The following is a 19,577-nucleotide window of genomic DNA, read 5'->3' as shown; positions in this document are numbered from 1 at the left end:
GAGCGCGAAGCAGTCGTTGGGATAGGTTCGTCTCGTGCGACACTGGCCCCTTATCCGGCCCAGATGATCCACCGTTTTTTTAAACCGTCCTGTCGGAATCTGAGGCTTTGTTGGCTGCACGATGCCGGCCATCTGCCTAGGCGGACGAAAAGCTATCCTGGAAGTACCTTCACCAAGGGGAAGAGGGAGTGTGGCCACTATCCAGTTATTAGTTTTCTGGACCGAAAAACCTGTTCCCGTGTGCTCCTTTCTTGGAATCCAACCGAGATTGCAGGCTGTTGATTGACACACACATAACAGCACGCTATCGACTTTTAAGCCCATTTCCGTTGGGAGCGATTGTTTTGAATGCTTACTTTTGGATCGGAAGTTTCATGGAGATGCAGGATGGCCAGCCGCTTTATTTAACGACATCCCGGACGCGAAAGAAAAAAAAACACGCTTCAAGGTGGTGTCGTGAGCGTGAGAATCTACGGACAATTCGGCGATTCAATGCACAACAATTTAAATGTTTGTAGAGGGAATGCAGCTGTATTAAATCTGTCCGATTTAAAGCTCTTGAAGAACGACAAGAAACACATTTCACACTCCGAAGAGACCGTTTTACCTCAAAGCAAAGCTCATTTCGTGTTTTATTTAAGGCTTTGGATCAATGCAAAACAAAAACCCGTTCGTTGTTTCAACCGCTGCGCGTCATTCAAACGACTGTCTAACCTAGAGCAACCTTGGGCAGGCTTGGGAAACTCACCACGCAGCATACAGCAACCGTGGCCGTGGGGCCGATGTACGCACGCGTGGTGAAAATGTCAAATTAAGTCACTTAATGAGTTGTGTGCATCCGAGACGATTTGTGATGTCGGTTGTTTTATGTAATTTTTTGTAAATAGTCGCCGTGCGCCGACGGTTTCGTGATCGTGCTTGGTGCGGGGGTTGCTTCTAGCTGGAAGGTAATTGTGGTGCCCATAGAAAGCAGCGTGTTCTCGGTGCCCGGAGCGGCCAAAAGTGGCGCACGCACGGTGCAGCAGCTCTAGCATCCGTGGTTGTGATTGTATTGTCGTTGCGTCACACGCGCGGCGGCGGCCCATACATTCCGCCGTCGGAATCGACACACAACACCGCCGTGAGCCAGGGTGACGACGGTAGTCGCCTTCGTATCTTCTTGTGACAAGGGTAGGGATTTGATAACAGAGCGGCCCGCCGGAACCAACACACATCCGATTACCCCGATCCGATGCGGGATTTTGGCAGTGCATTTGGCGAGCTGGCTTTGGCGAAAGCTTCGGCACACGCCCGTAAGGAGCTGCTCCTCGATCGTTCGTCCGCGAGTTGTGGAACTATTGGATACCGATGGAACTGATGGGTAAGGCGTGCGTGCGTTCGTGTGGCGTGCTACGGTCTGCGGTTGCCACTTTCCAACCCGATTTCTGTTGCCACCAACCAACAAACAAGAATTGCATAGAAAGCGGACCGCTGCCCAGTGCGCCCATGGTGATCGGGCGCGCTGCAACGCCGACAGAGAGCTCCGAAGATCGACTGACCGAGTGATCTTGTTCGATCGCAACCACCGTCCCGGGGCGCTTGTAAACAATCGTGCGGAGGATCCCCTGAAAAGAGGACAACCCATTCCCGGGTCGCGCGCGAATCCGCGCGCTATGAAGCGGCGTAATCTGCTGTGCTGCAGGCGGGCGGCCATCGTCAATATTATGCCTTTTAATTTATTTGTTGTTTTTGTACAACGAAATCGATTCCTTTAATCGGAACCGTCCACGGAGGCTGCGTGCCGTGCCGGATCGCGAACGGTTTGCTTGCCGCGCGAATCGGGCCGGACCCCGCGGACGCGGATCAGGCCGGCCATAATCCGGCCGCTCCGGACGAGTGGGAGTGATAAGACCCAAATCAAAACAGCGATCAAGACCGTGGCGGATTTCGCCTCGCTCCTGCGGCTGCTGCTGCTGCTGTGAGGTGAGCCGTAATTATTCGCTCTCCCGGATCCACTCCACGCGGACAGCTCTTTGTCAACAATACGGCGGCAGGAGACGATCGCAGGGGCCACTCGACAGCATTGCTAGTCAAACATTGACGATGATGTTAACGACGAACGCTGATGATGATGATGATGATGTATGAAATTACAGTCTACGTTGAAGAGTTTAGCGGTGGACTTGTTTGAATAGCAGAATTTTTTGTGAGTAATCCATGGCCTCCGACGGGGTCGCTGTGTGCAGTACGCGCGAGCCGCGTACTCATCAGGCCCGCGTAGCGTAGCAGCTGCGTGACTCGCGTTGTTTTTCCACGCAAACAATTACGCCAACTCAGCGGGCGAAGAATAAAGAACGAGTACCAAGAAACAGAACTTAACGGCGCTCGGTTGCTTCCCCGTCGTCCTGTCGCTACGTACCGTGGCCCATCTTGAGTCCCCGGGTACATACCATAATGATCGTGTCATTCTTTGCTCGTGGCATTATTGGTCCGATAAGTGGGTGCTGGTTGATACGGGCGCGGGATGCCGTGCGGTGGACGTTGGTTTGTTTGGTCGTTGATAATTATCGATAGCCAAGGGGCCCACTGGCCAGGCGACGCGGTCAATGGTTGCGCCGCCCAAGCCTATGCCCAAGTCGTCCGAACCATGCAGCAGGAGCCCCGCGGTATGATAGCCACCCAACTGCTGTGCTAAGCACAAAATGGCATTGGCGCGTCCGGACGAACCACCGAAGTTGAAATTTGCGTTCGGCGAGAACAAGACTTCGTCCGCCTGGCCGCGAGTTGTTAGTACGAACCTGCTTTCGACAATCGTAGCCAATTTTTCAATGAAACAAACAGTCTAGCTCGCCGCGTGAATGAGGCCCTAATCTAGATGGCTTTGCCTTTGGCTCTCTGCAGCAATGATGCGACCGGTTCAACGATCGTACCACGCGCTGAGGACGATCAACGCTGATCAATGGTGGAGCGCGTGATTTTCTTCTCACTTTTATCAGGAAACAGTCAACGCGCCGCGGAACCAACCGAAGTGGGATGGAAATTTTCAACTCTTGCTCACGGCGAACTGGAACCTTGTTCCGGAAAGGTTCAGAAATGGTTTTGAAATTACATGAAGGATCGCCAAAAAGGCTCTCACGTGTGTGTGAGTATGGATCTAATCGGACAGCGAGCGCGCAAGGGGAATCAACACCGGTGAGGTGAATGCAAAAAAAAGAAACCCTTTTTCATCTCGCCCCAAAAAGAGTGTGATAAGCGAGATAAGAAAAAGAAGTGTGGCACCTCGTCTCGCGGGTTGTAATGCAGCAAAAAAAAGAGTTTCCTGATTGTGTAGTTCACGCTCACGGAGCTTCACAACAGAGGCGCACACTCACTAATCGTGCCTCGGCCAGTGTAGTTGGCCAGTCTACTGATTACGGTCGCGCCACAGACGAGGGAGGTGCCGAGGGTTTTCGATCGCCAGCCATCACACACTCGCTGCTGATCGGGTGCCAGGCTAGGAGGGTAATCTGTCGGCCGGATTCGGATTCGGAGCGGCACAGGCCAGGAGCGCGAGTTCCGTGATCGGGCAACGAACACACATACGTTTAGGGCACCAGAAGCTGCCACGACGCAGGCGAAGCGATTACGCCTTAGGATTTGACACGGAGCCTCCAAGCGGCAGCATGATGATGCAGTTTTTGCCTCTTACAGAATGTGTCCCACTGCTCGCGAGCCAATATGCTGTTACCAAAATGTCTAACACCGGAATAGAATACAACGAGCTGAACGATCGCACCAAAGGTAAGCAAGTGTGGGCAGTGGTCAGTCAGTGTGTTTGTGCTGGTGCGGGTGCGGGTGTGAAATAAAGCATAGTGGACTTAGCACAGATTCGTGCAGGACCTCCGTAGAGCGGCCGTGGACTGCGTGTCATGCTTTCTTGCTGCGATAAGCGAACTTGGAGGTGTGATTGTGTTTATGTTTGTGTGCGTGCGTGTGTGTGTGTGTGTGACGGGCACGACAACACCGCCATAGATGATCTAACAAGCGAACCAGATTCGATTAGTGCTGCTAATTATGTATGTATCTTTCCATGCTCCTCTCTCCCCAGGAAGCCAAGATAGTCCGAGTCACACGTCCGACACGGCGTATGACTCATGCCTCAGTCCGCTCCAGCCAAGCGATGGCTGTAACTTCAATACCACCATCAACGTGTGCGCCATTTGCTGTGATCGGGCAACGGGCAAGCACTATGGCGCCGCATCTTGCGACGGTTGTAAAGGGTTCTTCCGGAGGAGCGTACGGAAGAACCACACCTATTCCTGCAGGTACGGACGCAGCCGCCGCCACCGGGGAGGATCTTGTACCACCACATCATTCCTTCCGCTCCATTTTTGCAGATTCTCACGAAATTGTGTGGTGGACAAAGACAAGCGCAACCAGTGCCGCTACTGTAGGCTAAAAAAGTGCTTTAAAGCTGGCATGAAAAAGGAAGGTATGCGGCATCGATTGAGGCGCTCCTCGTTTCTTGTCACTGTTGATTTGTCCGTAACACTTTTCCTTTTCTTTCGCTCGTTATTAACGCTCCCTTGCAGCGGTTCAGAATGAGCGCGATCGCATCAGCTGTCGCAAGCCAAGCACGGACGATAAGAACACCATCGACGGGTTGTCGGTGAAATTTTTGCTGCGCGCGGAAAACTTTAGCCGCCACTTCGGGGCGGCCCTGGACGACACGAACGACGCGGACGAAGGGGATCTGTCGTCGAAGCGATTCGCCAGCATCAACGATGTGTGCGACTCGATGAAGCAACAGCTGCTGATACTGGTTGAGTGGGCAAAATCGATACCGGCGTTCGCGCAGCTACAGATCGACGATCAGGTTGCGCTGCTGCGGGCCCACGCCGGTGAGCATCTGCTGCTGGGATTGTCGCGCCGGTCGATGCACCTGCAGGACATGCTGCTGCTCGGGAACAATTGCATCATCACGAAGCAGTGCCCGGACGCCAACATGTCGCCCAACCTGGACATCTCGCGCATCGGGGCGCGCATCATCGACGAGCTAGTGAGTGCCATGAAGGAGATACAGATCGACGACTCGGAGCTGGCGTGCATTAAGGCGCTAGTGTTTTTCGATCCAAGTACGTTCCCGTTCCCGTACAAACCATACACACTCACTGACGATCACTTATCAAGATCCCGTACGATTCGACCGCTGAATCATTAGTTCGGCTCCGTGTGGTGGTTGCGTGACCGACAATGTATTCGTTGCTGGTCAACATCATGTTTACGACCTAACCTTGCTACCGCCATTGCATCATTGTAGGTGCTAAAGGACTGAACGAACCCGCCAAGATTAAATCGTTGAGACATCAGGTACTAAACAACCTAGAAGACTACATATCGGATAAGCTGTACGATTCACGGTAAGGACACCAAAAAAGGCTCGCGCATGCCTGGGAACACCTCTCCACTACTCCAGTCTGGTCTTTCCCATCTTTCCAAGGGGTCGGTTCGGAGAGATTTTGCTTTTGCTACCCGTACTCCAATCCATAACCTGGCAGATGATCCAGCAAATTGAGCTTGCCAAAATGTTTGGTGTCGCGCACATCGACAGCCTGCTGCAGGAAATGTTGCTCGGAGGTACTGAGTCTTGGAATAGGCGCGAAGAGAGTTTTTTCAATGCGCCATTCGGTTTGTCTTGCAGGCGATACGATTGATACCTCGTCGGCAATCACCTCACCGATGAACGCGATGAACACCAACAACAGTCCGTCGGACTCGTGCGATGGCCCGCAACTTGGCAACTCGATGGGCACGAGCGTTGACGGGTCACACGACCAGCAGCAGCAGCAACAGCAGCAGCAGCAGCAACAGGATTCCTTAGTACAAATGTCGTCGCTGAGCGGTTCCAGCTACGGCACCGATGCCGACAGCTTGCTGATTTCGTCAATGGACACCATCGCCGGGCCGCCGGCTGGTCCGAGCAGTGGTGGTGTCAGTAGCAACTACTGTAACCGTGCCAAGCTGGCCGGATCGCCCGGCGCGGACCAATTGAGTGGTCTGAGCGTTGGACGGACGACGAGCGGTGCTTACATGCCTCAGTCTGGGGGACAGCGGCACGGTATCGGTGCACCGGATGCAACGGTCGTCGCTGACATCTACTTCCACGCCCCGACGAGCGTCGGTGGCGCATCGCTGCAGCTCGACACCGACGTTGCCATGTACAACAACAACCATCTGAGCTGCTGCCAAAGCGAGCTCGGGCCGAAGGGCTGCGAGATGGTGAAGATCGAAGCGAAACGTGAGCCGGAGAATGCCTAACTCTAATATTCCACAAATCTCCCGCACAGTGCGTTGGGCAGATCGAAGGCGCACGAAAAAAGAGGAGCACGGGACACAACGGATATTTTCATGTGCGCGAGGATTCCCGGGTCAAGACTTGCCGGTGAATCTCGCTGCTTCCCATTTCTTTTGTTTGTTTTGTTGTTTGATTTGATTTGGTTGTATTTTTGTTGTTTTTTTTTCTATCGATGTTCCTAGCGGTGGTTTTGTGTTTTACTTCCGAATCGGTTTCTCTTTATTTCACTTCATTACTGTAGGCTGTTCGGTTGTGGGCAAATTATCGCAATACTTCTTTTTGTTTTTTGACAGTTGATAAGTGCGGAAGATAAGCGCAGAGTAGGTGGCAGATTAGATTGGGTGGGATGGATGACCGTTTGTTAGAAGAAGAAAAAACCAACCCTTTCCTTGACCGGCTGCGGCGGCGGCGGCGGTGGTGCCTTATTGCGTTTTGTGGCTGATGGTGTTGATATTTGTTAGAAACTTGCCAGGCAAGTTAGGAAATGTTTAGTTTAGTTTATGAAACAAATGTTTGACTCACTGCGTGAGGGTTTAGTTCTTGTACATATTCCGGGTGCGGTGATTCGGGGGCGGTGATTTGTTATACTCTTTTCCGTAGGCTAGGCGTTCCCTTCACTCCCGCGTAAAGGAAGCTATTCAGAGACTTGTTTTTACTTTCCTTTTCTGTTTTCTGGGACGAAAAGTGCAAATAAACAAATGAAAAAGTTGACTGTTATTTACCGCTGTTCTGTTTCGGCCTGATGATGAATGCCCCAAGTGGTGCCAATTGGTTCTTACTTTTGCATCCGAAACGGAGTTTGTACGAACAAGTATCACTCAATGTTATATTATTGTATTTGAATCTCTATTCTATTCTATTAGAAGCGCAATAATAAACTTAAGGAAAAAGAAGCGGTTAGCCACCGTTCATGGCCTTTACCTTACGCTTGACACTGTAGGTCGCCCTGTTCCTCAACGATCGCTGCCACGGTCGGTGCAAGTGAAGGAAAAATTGATAACCGTTGGCACGACCTGGCGTGTGACACAAGGCAAGATCGCCAGTCGGTCCGTAAGCCTTCGAGGTGCCTATCAACCGGGCGCGCAGTCGTTGTCGTCGTCGTGGCCAAACATACATTGCGGTACTGCAGTGCAACACCAGCACCTTACGCAGCACCGCGAATGCATAGAAAAGTGTCCTTTCATACGCCTAATCGTCGGTGTTGATCGGTGTGCATCGAAGCCACGTGTGTGTGTGTGCATACCGTGCTTTCATCTCGCAACAAAACTACAAAGTTCCTACAACGGCGCAGCTGCTAAACGATTACGAGCGAGGGCAGCTGCTGAACCCTTGATCGCGGATGCTCGTATCAGTTATCAGCCGCGATCGAGTTCATTCGTTCGAGTGTGTCCGCGTGCTGTGCCACTGTCCCGATACTCCCGTCGTACGTTTGGTCCTCCCGCGGAACCGTATCCTTTGCTATCCGGTGTGTAGTGTGAAGACCAACTGGAGACTACGGAAGGAATCAGGCTGTTGGCGGTGGGAACGATTGCTTCCGATCGCAGCGGCAAACGATCGGACGGCCGCGTGTGGACTCTGAGTTGTATGACACGCGCTGAGTGAGTGTTCATTCGTTCGGCAAACAACGGCACGCGGGAAGAGAGCCGATTCGACGGACCGCCGGGTGTCCGGGTTTCGCGGTGTCCGTCCGGACTGAGTGTTGGTGGTGGAGCGAACCGAGCGAGCCACCATCCGGTGAGCCAGTATGAGTGCAGGATGAGATACGATTGTGGCTGCAGTACAGATAGTTTGATTCCCGGCGGCCGCGCGAGGAATGTGGCGGGCGGAAGCGTGGTGCGTCCCGCTCAAATTGTTTTGATTCGAAACGAGGAATGCTGGTGTTGTTTGGTTGGCTGGTGGATGTGATGAGTCCGCTTTGTGCCCGCATGACACGCACGGAGCATAATTTTTATGGTTGTTTTTGCGCCCGTCTCCCTATACTTTGAACGCAACCTTGGAACCTTGCTTCGGGAAAGAGCGTTTGCATGGGAGAGTGAACTAATCGACGGCCGCAATCGCTTCGGAAACATTGAACACGTTTTACTTCAATCTCCAGTTCGCTCGAATCGTTGGTCCGCGGGTTCCGGTTGTTTGTGTTGTTTGGAGTGTTTTGTTTGGAGTTTTTGTTGGAGTTACGAAACGGATGGCTAGCGGGTCACAATGGCAGGACTTTCCGTGGCCGGTTTGAAGTTAGCAAAATGTTGACAGAACCAGAGATTGCGCAGCAGCACAAGAAAGAAAGGTGCACTCTCGGTCACCCTAAATGCATACCGTTCCAAGTGTCCTGGGCGGAATGAGGAATGCTAGTTTCATACATCAGCAGCATCGTGCCAATCGGATGCTGGAAATGATGACACATATCAAGCAGAACCACCGCATCGAGGACCACCGTAACCTAGACGAGTGGTCCTACTACGCGAACGGGTCGACACTGGAGTACTACGAGATGCCGATCGATATGCGCTTCAACTCCGGCCATCTACTCTCGATCATGGTGTATAGGTAAGGGTTCGGTCCAAGATCGGCCTCTTGAACTGTTCAACAGCGTGGTCTTTCCATTCCCAGCACACTCATGGTGTTTTCGGCTATGGGAAACATCACGGTGTTGAGTAGCCTCGCCAAGCGGAAGGGGCGAGCCTCATCGCGGATCAACATTATGCTCGCCCATCTGGCCATTGCTGATCTTTTGGTAGGACTGTGCACGTTTCGTCGTCACTTTCGTCAGGATTGCTGATGCCTCTTTTGTGCTTTGTAGGTTACATTTCTAATGATGCCACTAGAGATCGGGTGGGCCTACACGGTCAGATGGTCCGCGGGCGATCTGATGTGCCGGGTGATGGCCTTTTTCCGTACCTTCGGCCTCTACCTTTCCAGTTTCATTTTGATCTGCATCTCGATCGACAGGTGAACCGCGCATGGTGCAGTAATGTAGTGCAGTGCCCACTAACCTACTGACTGATCGCTTTCAGATACTTTGCCGTTTTGAAACCGTTGAAAGTACACGATCACCACCGAGCCAGGCTAATGATTTCGACGGCATGGATCATGTCCGGTTTGTGCAGTTTACCACAAGTAATTGGACTGAAGCAAAGGTAAACCAGTGGACGGTGGAGCCTCTGCTAATCTGCTCTTGTTCTCTCCCCTCTACCCGTAGTCCTTTATTTTCCATCTCGAACGCCACCCCAACATTACTGTGTACGAGCAGTGTGTTACGTACCACTTCTTCGAGGAAGAAGTTTATGAAATCATCTACAACGTGTTGGGCATGTGCTTTATGTACGCACTGCCATTGGTGGTTATCCTGTACTGCTACGGATCAATCTACTACGAAATCTTTAGCCGTACGAGCCCACGGAACTTAGGTATGGAGCAGGTTGTGAGATCACTCTTGATTGCTGCTGTCTTGATTGCTGTGTTTGTGTCTTGCAGAAAGCTTCCGACGCTCCAGCATAGACGTGCTGGGAAGGGCGAAAAGAAAGACGCTACGGATGACCATTACAATCGTCATAGTTTTCGTGGTCTGCTGGACTCCCTACTACGTGATGTCCCTTTGGTAAGGAGGTCGTGAGCAAAAGAGCAACAGATAACACAGCTAACACGCTCCTTTGGCTAGGTACTGGCTGGACAAGGAGTCGGCGAAGAACGTGGACCAACGGATACAGAAGGGACTGTTCCTGTTCGCCAGCACCAACAGCTGCATGAACCCGGTCGTGTACGGTATCTATAACGTGCGAAAGGAGCGTCCCAAAAACAAACTGAAGCAACCGGAGAAAAGCTGCGGCAGCAACGCTATCGTGAAAGCGTGACAGTGTGTAGAAGCGTTGTGGTGTGGCTTGTGTTGATGTTCTATGGTGCTTAGCTTCGTTGCTACCGTTCGCAGCGATCGAAGTGGAAACCAATAAAACTATTTCTAATTTTCTAAACATCACCCCTTCATAACGGAAAGTGCGGAGATTTACGGATTTTCTACAACGCCACTGCGCCGACTGTGAGAGCAACTTTTATATATATGTATTTGAATCTTTGTAGGCTACATTTAGTCGTACATGCTATGATTAGATTTGTTGAGGTTGTTGAACTGAACTGAGGTGTTTAACTGCGGTGATCCACCTGAACTTCGCGCTGCAAGCGCGGTGGCAGCTCGCGGTAGATTGCTTCCGGTACGTTGTCTGCAATGCATCAATGTCATAGACAATCGGTTACTGTAATTGAGTGGCCGCGGGAACCGGTTGACTTACCATTGCATCGATAAACCAGATCGGACCAGATGATCATCTCCTGCGAGAAGCAGAACACTCCCAGCCGGCCACCCTTGAGGGTGGAGTCGAAGATGTTACCGGAATCGGCCACCATTTGATCGCCGTCGAAAATGCGCAAGCGGATCAGCCCGATCTTGGGCCGATGGAGCAACAGCCACCGGTAGGCGGTTCGCTCCGACCAACCCACGTTGCGGGGATCCTTCCACAGCAGTTTCACCTGATCCTTGGTGTCGCCCGTGTGCCACAGGCTGTTGCGCAGCATCTCGCCCGGGCCGGTGTTGCTGTTGATCAGCTTCAGCTGGATGCCCGGTTCGGCCGACGCCCGGAACGGTGTCGCCTGCCAGTACGTCTGAATGTTCTTCTTCCACATCACCGCGTAGAACTTGTGGTTGTCCTGGTAGCTGAAGATGAACCCAACGTAGTCGTCGTCTATCTCCGTGTCGACGAAGAACGTGCCCTCAAAGTCGACACCACCGAACGCATCGTAGCTGGGGTGGAAGAGACGAGAGATCGGTCAGACTATCGAAATGCGGCCCCCCGTGTTAACCTACCCAACGGCCAGGCCAGGGTCACTGTTTTGCGTTTGCACAATCTCGGCACCCTTATTGTAGATCACCCAGTTTGGATCGATCTGCGAGTCACCCTCCGGGTCGAGCACCACCGTCTGATACGTGCGGAAATCCGTCGAGAAGATCTTGGAATTGTTCGGGCAGTTGTCGATGTAGTTCGGTATGAGATCCAAATCGAAATCGTCCTCACAGATGTCACCGATACCGTCGTCTGCAAGAAAGAAGGTAAGCCGCCGGCATCAGGCACCGAGTTTTTCGCATCCGGTCGCTGGCCATCTCACTGTTGGCATCCGTTTGATCCGGATTGAACACAATCGGGCAGTTATCCTCGTGGTTCAAAATTCCATCGTTGTCGGCGTCCGTGTCGCACAAATCTCCCCGTCCGTCACCGTCCGAATCGAGCTGGTCTGAGTTGGCCAGCTTCGGGCAGTTGTCCCGACTGTCCTGTATTCCATCGCGATCCCGATCCAAATCGCTGTCGCACGCATCCCCGATCAGATCGTTGTCGGAGTCCAGCTGCACGGCACAACGGGGTTGCACGGTTAGTGATCATTTCGGAATTCCAGAGTCAACACGCGCGAAACTACCTGATTCGGGTTCGGTATCTGCGGACAGTTGTCACAAACGTCCCCGATACGGTCACCGTCCGTGTCGAGCTGGTTGAAGTTGCTCACTTTCGGGCAGTTATCGTCCTCGTTGCGGATGCCATCGTTGTCGATATCCGGATCGCAAGCGTCCCCGAGTCCATCCTTGTCCACGTCGTTCTGATCGACGTTCGACACCGTCGGACAGTTGTCGCACGCATCACCCTGTTTGTCGCCCCCGTCCGCATCACTGTCGTTCTGGTCCGGATTGTGCACCAACGGGCAATTGTCCTAGAAGTCACAGAGCAATGATCAGCACGCACTCCGGTCCAGCGCGAGCCACTCGAAAACTTACTGGATTGTTCAGGACTCCGTCGTTGTCGGCATCCGGATCACAAGCATCGCCGATCCCATCATGGTCCGCATCCTCCTGGCCCGAGTTCGGAATGTTGACACAGTTATCGGCGCGACACTTCTCGTCACTGCACAGCAGGTTCGTATCGGGCCACCCGTCCAGATCCTTGTCCGAACCACACAGGAACCCGTCGCCCGCCCAGCCTACTTTACACTTACACCTGGACCCCACCGAACGGGAAGCGGGGGTAAGCAAACCGATAAAAGCATCGTTCGGACGTAAGGTGGCCGCCGGTTACCTACCGGTACTTGTTGTTTCCGGCGTGCTTGCAGACGGCGTTCGTATCACAAATCGTCCCGTCCGCGCACATCCGATCAGACGCCAGGCACTCGTGCTGCGCCGAGCTCCGGACGAAGCCAGCTCTGCACCGGCACTCGTACGATCCTTCCGTGTTGTGGCAGGCCGCGTTCGTTCCGCACCGGGCCGAGCCATCGGCGCACTCGTTTCGGTCGGTGCAACGCTGTCTTTGCATCGTGCCGTCGAACGTGGCTGCCGCAAAGCCTTCGTAGTGGATGCCGACATACCCGGATGGGCATGGATCGCAGCGGAACCCGGGCGCCACGTTAGTGCACCGGACTCGCACATCGCACGGCTCCACCAGGTCGCACTTGGATTTTGTGGGGTGGAGGGGAGAACGATTAAAGAAGGCACATTAGAGGTCAGCGAAGTAGAACACCGAAGGCGATGGCCACCAGACAAGCCCAGTGGCCCAGAAGCGTGAAGCAACATCCCGGCCACCGAGGGGCAAGCACACATACCTCGTCCAGATCGTGACAGGCGGTACCGTTGCCGGTGAAACCGGCTGGACAGGCACCACAGCGGAAGAACGGATGCTGCTCTAATCTACTGCAATGGACACCTTCGGACGCGTGGAAGCACATTCCAGCCGGGGTGAGGATACAAAATGAGGTGTGCGGTAAAACGTTGTGGTTGCATTGAGAATTGAGTTATGGTTTTTGGTGATTCACTCTTGCGTACCGCGCCGATGGCGCCGATACCGCGTCTTATAGTGTTTAGCAACTAAGAAAACAGGTCGATCTAAGTGTTATGCCTGATCACCCGATCACCGGATCAAGTGTTAAACGGACCATTTAAGGTGAAGTCATCTCAACCGGCAGAACATTGCAGACAGCTGCAGCTATCAGAGCAATCGTAGTAAGCCACAAACACGATCCGGAAGTAACTGCGTGGTTTACGGTGAACCATCGAGTGTTTAGATTTTAAACTACAGATTTGTTGATTATTAACACGTCAAACTTCATTCTAGAAATCTGGCAACATTTAGTAAAAACTTTTACATTTACAACGACAGTTGCAGAAAATTGGGAAATATGAAAATCTTATTTCATTTAAACTCATGCCGGCTTAGTTTTCTTCGAAAATGAAGAAGGAGCCGCCGTAACCGTCGATGGCGTACGCTAAAGAGAAATGTTGGCTCTTTGGCGAAATTGAAGTCGAAAACGTGGACGATATTTGGTTTCAGCAGGATGGTACTAAGTGCCATACAGCGGCAGCAACAATCGATCATTTTTGCCCCATCTTTCCGGACTCTAAACACTAGAAAAGCGATTCAGAATCCACCGGTGGCAATTAAAATAAGTGAACCGCGAAAGGACTCGAATGCTGGTAAAACTCGATCCATGAAGCGCCGTATCGCGGACCGTCATCGTCCGTTTAATCGTGTGTGAAAATAGGCATTAACTTCGCCGAGAAGTCACTCTAATCGCAGTAAACCGCGATCGGCGCCACAACGCCCGGTCGAAGCCTGCTCCACAGAGTGTTCCCCAGCTGCACCGCCAATCTGCCAGCGGTGATTGTGTACTGATTAAACTCATATACTCTTCTTTTCGGAAAGACGCCACCAAAACCTGATGCAATCACTCTGCACGATTACTACATACGGCTTAAGCGTACCGCGGCCGTGATTCTTCAGCAGCACATAAACCCACACAGAAGTAGACGAACGATCGGATCGCGTTTATTGGTCGTTGTTTTCGCAGATATTGCCGATGGGGGGTAAGCTTACGGTTAAGTACACTTCATGCGGTCGATATACGGTCGAAAGTAGTACAGTTTAGCGAAGAAAGTAAAATAAACTCATTATCATATAGTGTGTCCGCTGCGCGTCACCAAAAGCGGGCAAGAATGGTCGGACCCGATGGAATATTATTGGCCATACACATACACAGAGAGACGGCCCGTCGTATGGGGGGGACCCACCCGTTTACATTCACAACGCGTGTCGCGTAACGAGCTCCGTGGAGTAGGTTTGTGGGTGGAAGTGGATGGATGGTGGTGAAATTGGTACGCCCCCTGGTACCGGAGGTACCTCCGCTACGACAGTCCCGTAGGTCAGCGCAGGTTAGAAGGGGGTTCGTTTGAATGCAATGACTTGGATTTTGGGGTGCAATTACTGCCTACCTGCCGCGCACGGTTTGTCTTCGCAGGCGTCCCGAAACCGGCACTGCTTGCCGTCACCCTCGTACCCGGCCGGACACGGTCCACACTGGGCTCCCTCGACCGTGTCGTAGCACTGGACGCCACTGCACGCGAGGGGAAGAGGAAAAGAGAGGAAAACGGCCGTCGATTCGTGTGACTGACTTCCTAACGACGGCTACTTACTTGAAGCATGGCTGGTCCGCGCAGGTCTGGCCAGGGCGACAGGTTCGGCCATCGCCGACGTACCCCCGGGGACAGTGGCCACAGCGCATGCCGGTCGACGTGTCATAGCACTGTACACCTGCGGACGAAACACGTGGATCGATAAGCTCGAGGACCCTCGACGGGCGACAGCGTTGGCTGCGTCCGGACGTGGGGAACTTACCCGGGAAGCAAGGATTGCTGTACTGGCAGTTTTCACGCAGCGGCTGCGCCTGCTGACAGCCGGCACAGTTCTCGATCAGTCCGCGCAGATAGTTGACCTCGTGCCGCTGGCCCTTCACCTCTTCCTTGAGCTCCTTCACCAGCTTGAGCAGTTCGCCCAGCAGCTTCAGAATGTTCTCTGGTGGGATGGAAATGGAAATGATGGTGGTATGAAATGGTCGACCGAACGAAAGTCCCTCCCCCCCTCAACACGTACCGTCACAGTCTCCGTGGATGATGGGAATGTCGCCCCGGTTTGCGGAGAAATCGGTGTGGAACTCTTGCTTGTACTTCTCCGCAGTGTGGTGCCAGTTGCGGATGTCGCGTTTCTTATTGCGCTCAGGAACCACTTCGCCTGCGTTGCGTCGGGGAAAAGAAGACGGCGAAGTAAGTAAGAGTCCAGATTTTACTGTCCGGGGCAACGGAAACCCTCGCGCCAAGCTACCAAATTTGGGCGGCCACCTTTAAATGGCCGCCCGGTTGAGCCTACCCTGACTGTTCTTGTTCTTCAGCATCTTCTCCACCGTCTGCTTCTGGCGCGAATGATGTACGGAATTGCCGCCGCGGCGCAGCATCTTCTGGCAGCTGGCGCGGCTCAGCGCTTTATCGAGCTCGGAATCCAAAAACAGCGGATACTTTCGCTCCCGGAACTGGCAGGTGGGGAGATATAGCAAGAGCAACGGGTTTGCGGTATGAGTGATTGGACAGCACACGGTCGGTGGTGGAGGGCGACGGCAGGGACGTGATCGCCAAATTACCAGCTTGACGGTCGGCTCATCGCCACTGGCGAACAGTTTGGCCAGGCTGACGTCCAGCTCCTCGGTGGACGATTGTTTACAGTTCATGTAGACGGTGACGGTGCTCTGGTGGAACGCGAACGCCAACGATTTGATCGTGGTCGATTCGTTCAGATCGTTCAGGATCAGATTCTTCGAGTACACCTTCGCGTGGCTGTTGATGTCGATGGTCACTATATATCGGTGATGCGCATTAGTGAGATCGTTTCAAGAAGGCGCGAACGCCCTAATAGAAATGATTTGTCATTTCTGGCCTCGGCCGTCCGCCAGCTTACCTCGTTTGTTTTTGCGATCGAGATAGAAGGAAAACTTATGCTTCGATTCGGGGAAATCGATCATGAACAGGGCTTCGATGGTTATTCTAAACTTCCGACGTGGTCTGCAAGAAGATGCGTGCGCTTATCAAACGGGGCATTCTACGGGGTTTTAGTTCACGGTAGTCTAATGTTTGAAGTTGCACTTACCTTATGTGTCTCAGCGATATCAAGAAATCATCTTTAATGTATTCCTCCAATTCGGTTGACGCAACTACGGTTGTTTGGAATCAAAACAGAAGCAAACCAAACAGCATAAAACTTGAGGCGAATTCGAAAGTTTTCCACAAATAATGGGCCGGAAGCATTGGGGCACTGGTCCAACTTGAGCATTCAGACGAATTTTACTAGGTTACACTACAATTTTAAAGCTCCTTGTTCAAAATATGCTTGATTTAGTTGTACATTTGTTGGTTTGTTGCTTTGAGCTTCATTAGGTCAAGCTGTACAGATTTTGCTATTCACTGCTGGTTTTATCCTCAATAAGGCAATTTTGTGGACGGAACTTGTTTGGTGAGCACAATTGCAGCTGAGACTCATAGCACTGCCATTGTTAAAGTTAAGTTCACATGCCTTCGTGGAAGGTGAGTTCTCAGTCGCGAACAAGGAACGCTCTTGAAGGTCAACAGGGGGTTATTTATTACAGAGCGCTGGAGTAGCGACACTCGGGTAATCTACGCCAAAATAAATCCTTCGTTGAATCGTTAGAAAAATACATCAAAACCTAACTTTGAGGTACGAATATTTGAATGTTTTCGTACCCCAAAAAAGGGAAGCCTAAACGAAACTCATCAGACGCCGAATTTACTCAACAATCGTGCCGTTTTCGTTGGAATCGGAGAAGGCGCCGCTTAAATCCCGTTCTCCTTTTACGGACACAGCACCTCCAGCAAACGCCCGCAAAGCAAGCGCTGGCGCCCCAAACAAGAAATTAATTTCCATAAATCAATCAATAGCGCCACCAACGCACCGCCAAGACGTTATTGTTTCGTCCGTGGGCGCAGCTTCCAGGCGTACCGAGGCGTACCGAGACCCGCTGCCGCGACTGGAACGAAACATTATTCAGCACCCCATTAAGTGCCCCGAACCACGGGAGGTGTCAGCTGCGATCGGAACTTTGGTGGGTTTTGGCGATCGAACCGATCGATGTTTGCGCCCCAAAACGGGTGGGCTGATCGGGGCAACTTCCGCCCTCGGAAACGGTTCTACGGTTGCGCAACACTGGCGCAGTTACTGACGACATTTGGGTCGATCTGTGCTCGACAGAAACAGATCACTTACCGGGGTCAAGGGAGAGTGGTTGCACTTGCTGGATGAACACGAAAACCGACAGCAGCAGCAGTAGCCCGGCCAGCGGTAACGAAGACGCCATGTTGCCCACGTGCTGGAAGAGAACGGAAACCGCTGCAGGTTAGTTGTTACGGGGCACAACGCACCGCACCGGTTCTTATTTAAATTAACACAGTGATTCACTCGTTCGGAGACCCGACTCCTGGAGATCCTGCGACAGTTCTCCGACATTCCGACGCTGGAACACTTCGCCTAATGAGTTGTTTTATGGCACGAAAATTGATACCCCAAAATGAAGGGAATCGCTTCTTATCCGGGAGCCCCTGGCAAACCAATTAACACTCCACGAAGCCCCACTGGGCAGCCAACAGTTCAGAGCCCGCATGCAGGTGCATGCGCTAATGAGTTCGCGTACCGGAGATAACAAATTTTGGGTGTTTTTCTTAGCCGGAATCGTAAATCAAGCTTGTACATTCCGCGCTCCATCGCCTGTCTGCCGTTGTATTGCCGTTCCCACGGGGGTTTTTGTTGCCTTTCGCAAACCTGGTCCAGGGGTCTCCTGTTGCCCAATCGATTGCCACTTTGCATTGCGTACGGGGCACACTTTTATTAATTGACATTCTGGTTCGTTCACGTTTGTTCCTCCCGCCATCTGGACGCCATCCCCAACAATCTCCAGCCGGTTCGTCCATCGTATTGCTAGCCGGGTCGGGTGCGGTACTGATGGGTTCCGTCGACCCAAACCCAAACATGAGAAACACAGGAAAAAACGACAAATCCCTGAACCAGAAAAGCTCCCCGACGGGCGCACGACGAAATAGGTGACTTGAGCGACATCGTAATGTCGACCTGCCTTCCTGTCCTCTTCCGCCCCACACACACGGTGCGTGTGTGTGCCTGCGGAGCTGCATGCCTTGATGCGTGTACCTGGGGTATCGCGCGGGCTCTTGCGCCCTCAGGAAGGTGCGAGGATCGACGAGTAGAAACAGGAATTCCCATCCCCAAGAGAACTGAACTGATCGACGGAAGGCGGTCCGGAGCAGTGTGTCGGTGGCAGACGACGGCGGCAATCAAAACCGAACGCGCACCGCGGTCGGGGACGGTGGAAGCAGTGGAGGTGCGGTGCGAGGTTATGTGTTCGCCCCGCGGAGCTTCGGAATGGTGGCGCGCGTAGGCGTCGGTTAACACGGCGACGGCGAAGCATAAGGAGAGACACGCGAGAGAGAAGAAAAAAAGGCGTGTGGGCAGAGACCACCGCCGCCGCCGCCGCCAGCCGCCACGCGCGCGGAGGCTGCACCCCGCACCCGGGGTGGAAATCGCGCTTTGATTCGACCCAAACACTCTTCTCAGACCGCTCCAAGACCTGCTGCTGCTGGGCTGCGCCTCCTGTACCCCCTTTCTGTACCGAGCCCGGTGTTCCTTTGCCCCCACGTCCGCGGGCCTCGAAGTCTGGAAAGCGCTCGGACGTGAAGATCGGAGTCGGAGCACATGGGATTTCGAGTGACAATTTGCGCGTTTCGGGGGTGGTCTGCCCCAAAATAGACCTGCGGTCCGGCTGGACCGTGACGGAAATAAGCGACCGACACGAAAACCCGACCCCGAACCGTTGCCGGGCGGGTGCGATTGTCCGCTTTTTGGGGAATTGCCCAAAAACACTGCCCAACTACTACACGCTATCGACGTTCGGATCGGAAGGATCGACGTTCGTTTCGACTTCTAAACACCAACTCTCTCGGCGTCTGGTTCCATCCAGAGCTGGCGGCCCAGAATTAATTCCCCAGACCGTTCGCCTTCCTCACTCACTGGTCGAAAGAACGGAGGTCACTACGTGATCGATGAGGATCCCGGACCCAGAAGATGCACTGAGCACAACACAACACAGCAACCACTCGCGAACGACTGGCGAGCTTTGGGCTCCTACGCGTCCCGTGAACTACCACCAACGACGACAACGACGACGCCGAACGATCCTATAGAGTCCTGGATCTTCACAGCACACAACGCACCCACCACTTCAGTTGCGATCCCCGATCCCCGATCCAGATCCCAATATCCTACGAGACACACACACACACCGACTCACCATCCGAGACCCTCTCGTTCGAGGCCCGAGAAAGATCGACCAAACGCTGCGC

At 53.0% G+C, this 19,577-nt stretch overlaps 3 protein-coding genes across 4 annotated transcripts; 2 read left to right on the top strand and 1 right to left on the bottom strand.

Annotated features, from left to right (window-relative positions):
- The first annotated feature begins 3,641 nt into the window (after positions 1-3,641).
- Positions 3,642-7,030, top strand: LOC128274885 (hepatocyte nuclear factor 4-gamma). Its single transcript, XM_053013225.1, has 7 exons — positions 3,642-3,759; positions 4,067-4,283; positions 4,356-4,450; positions 4,551-5,093; positions 5,279-5,378; positions 5,459-5,595; positions 5,660-7,030. Exons 1-7 carry the CDS (start codon positions 3,642-3,644, stop codon positions 6,274-6,276), a joined length of 1,827 nt encoding a protein of 608 aa, XP_052869185.1. The 3' UTR covers positions 6,277-7,030.
- Positions 7,031-7,578: 548 nt separating this feature from the next.
- Positions 7,579-10,297, top strand: LOC128273857 (adipokinetic hormone/corazonin-related peptide receptor variant I). The gene is made up of 7 exons (XM_053011914.1): positions 7,579-8,854; positions 8,918-9,041; positions 9,108-9,256; positions 9,322-9,424; positions 9,507-9,714; positions 9,782-9,905; positions 9,966-10,297. Exons 1-7 carry the CDS (start codon positions 8,616-8,618, stop codon positions 10,156-10,158), a joined length of 1,140 nt encoding a protein of 379 aa, XP_052867874.1. The 5' UTR covers positions 7,579-8,615; the 3' UTR covers positions 10,159-10,297.
- Positions 10,298-10,335: 38 nt separating this feature from the next.
- Positions 10,336-19,577, bottom strand: LOC128275165 (cartilage oligomeric matrix protein). Of its 2 annotated transcripts, none has more exons than XM_053013575.1 (18): positions 19,526-19,577; positions 17,434-17,536; positions 16,303-16,366; positions 16,114-16,217; positions 15,800-16,011; positions 15,532-15,691; positions 15,259-15,396; positions 15,004-15,180; positions 14,802-14,919; positions 14,601-14,722; positions 12,938-13,038; positions 12,422-12,786; positions 12,120-12,339; positions 11,768-12,055; positions 11,462-11,696; positions 11,163-11,391; positions 10,591-11,099; positions 10,336-10,521 (listed from the first exon to the last, which is right to left on the bottom strand). In XM_053013575.1, exons 1-18 carry the CDS (start codon positions 19,526-19,528, stop codon positions 10,445-10,447), a joined length of 3,225 nt encoding a protein of 1,074 aa, XP_052869535.1. In that variant the 5' UTR covers positions 19,529-19,577; the 3' UTR covers positions 10,336-10,444. The 2 variants fall into 2 exon arrangements, with proteins under 2 accessions (XP_052869535.1, XP_052869536.1); XM_053013576.1 differs by lacking the exon at positions 19,526-19,577 and adding an exon at positions 19,246-19,398.

Source organism: Anopheles cruzii, chromosome 3 (assembly GCF_943734635.1).
Source record: "Anopheles cruzii chromosome 3, idAnoCruzAS_RS32_06, whole genome shotgun sequence".
Lineage (NCBI taxonomy): Eukaryota > Metazoa > Arthropoda > Insecta > Diptera > Culicidae > Anopheles > Anopheles cruzii.
Note: the sequence above shows the minus strand (reverse complement) of the source record. Positions and strands in the feature narration are given on the sequence as shown.

Bases quoted from the DNA above. Each gene is read 5' to 3' on its own strand.
- LOC128273857 (XM_053011914.1), top strand. From the start codon at position 8,616: ATGCATACCGTTCCAAGTGTCCTGGGCGGAATGAGGAATGCTAGTTTC. The intron at 9,257-9,321 runs GTGAACCGCGCA...GATCGCTTTCAG, and splicing joins ATCTGCATCTCGATCGACAG to ATACTTTGCCGTTTTGAAAC. The intron at 9,906-9,965 runs GTAAGGAGGTCG...TCCTTTGGCTAG, and splicing joins TACTACGTGATGTCCCTTTG to GTACTGGCTGGACAAGGAGT.
- LOC128275165 (XM_053013575.1), bottom strand. The intron at 15,181-15,258 runs GTACGTGTTGAG...CCATCCCACCAG, and splicing joins CATCCACGGAGACTGTGACG to AGAACATTCTGAAGCTGCTG. The intron at 12,056-12,119 runs GTAAGTTTTCGA...TGTGACTTCTAG, and splicing joins ACGGAGTCCTGAACAATCCA to GACAATTGCCCGTTGGTGCA.
- LOC128274885 (XM_053013225.1), top strand. From the start codon at position 3,642: ATGATGATGCAGTTTTTGCCTCTTACAGAATGTGTCCCACTGCTCGCG. The intron at 3,760-4,066 runs GTAAGCAAGTGT...CTCTCTCCCCAG, and splicing joins GCTGAACGATCGCACCAAAG to GAAGCCAAGATAGTCCGAGT. The intron at 4,451-4,550 runs GTATGCGGCATC...GCTCCCTTGCAG, and splicing joins AGCTGGCATGAAAAAGGAAG to CGGTTCAGAATGAGCGCGAT.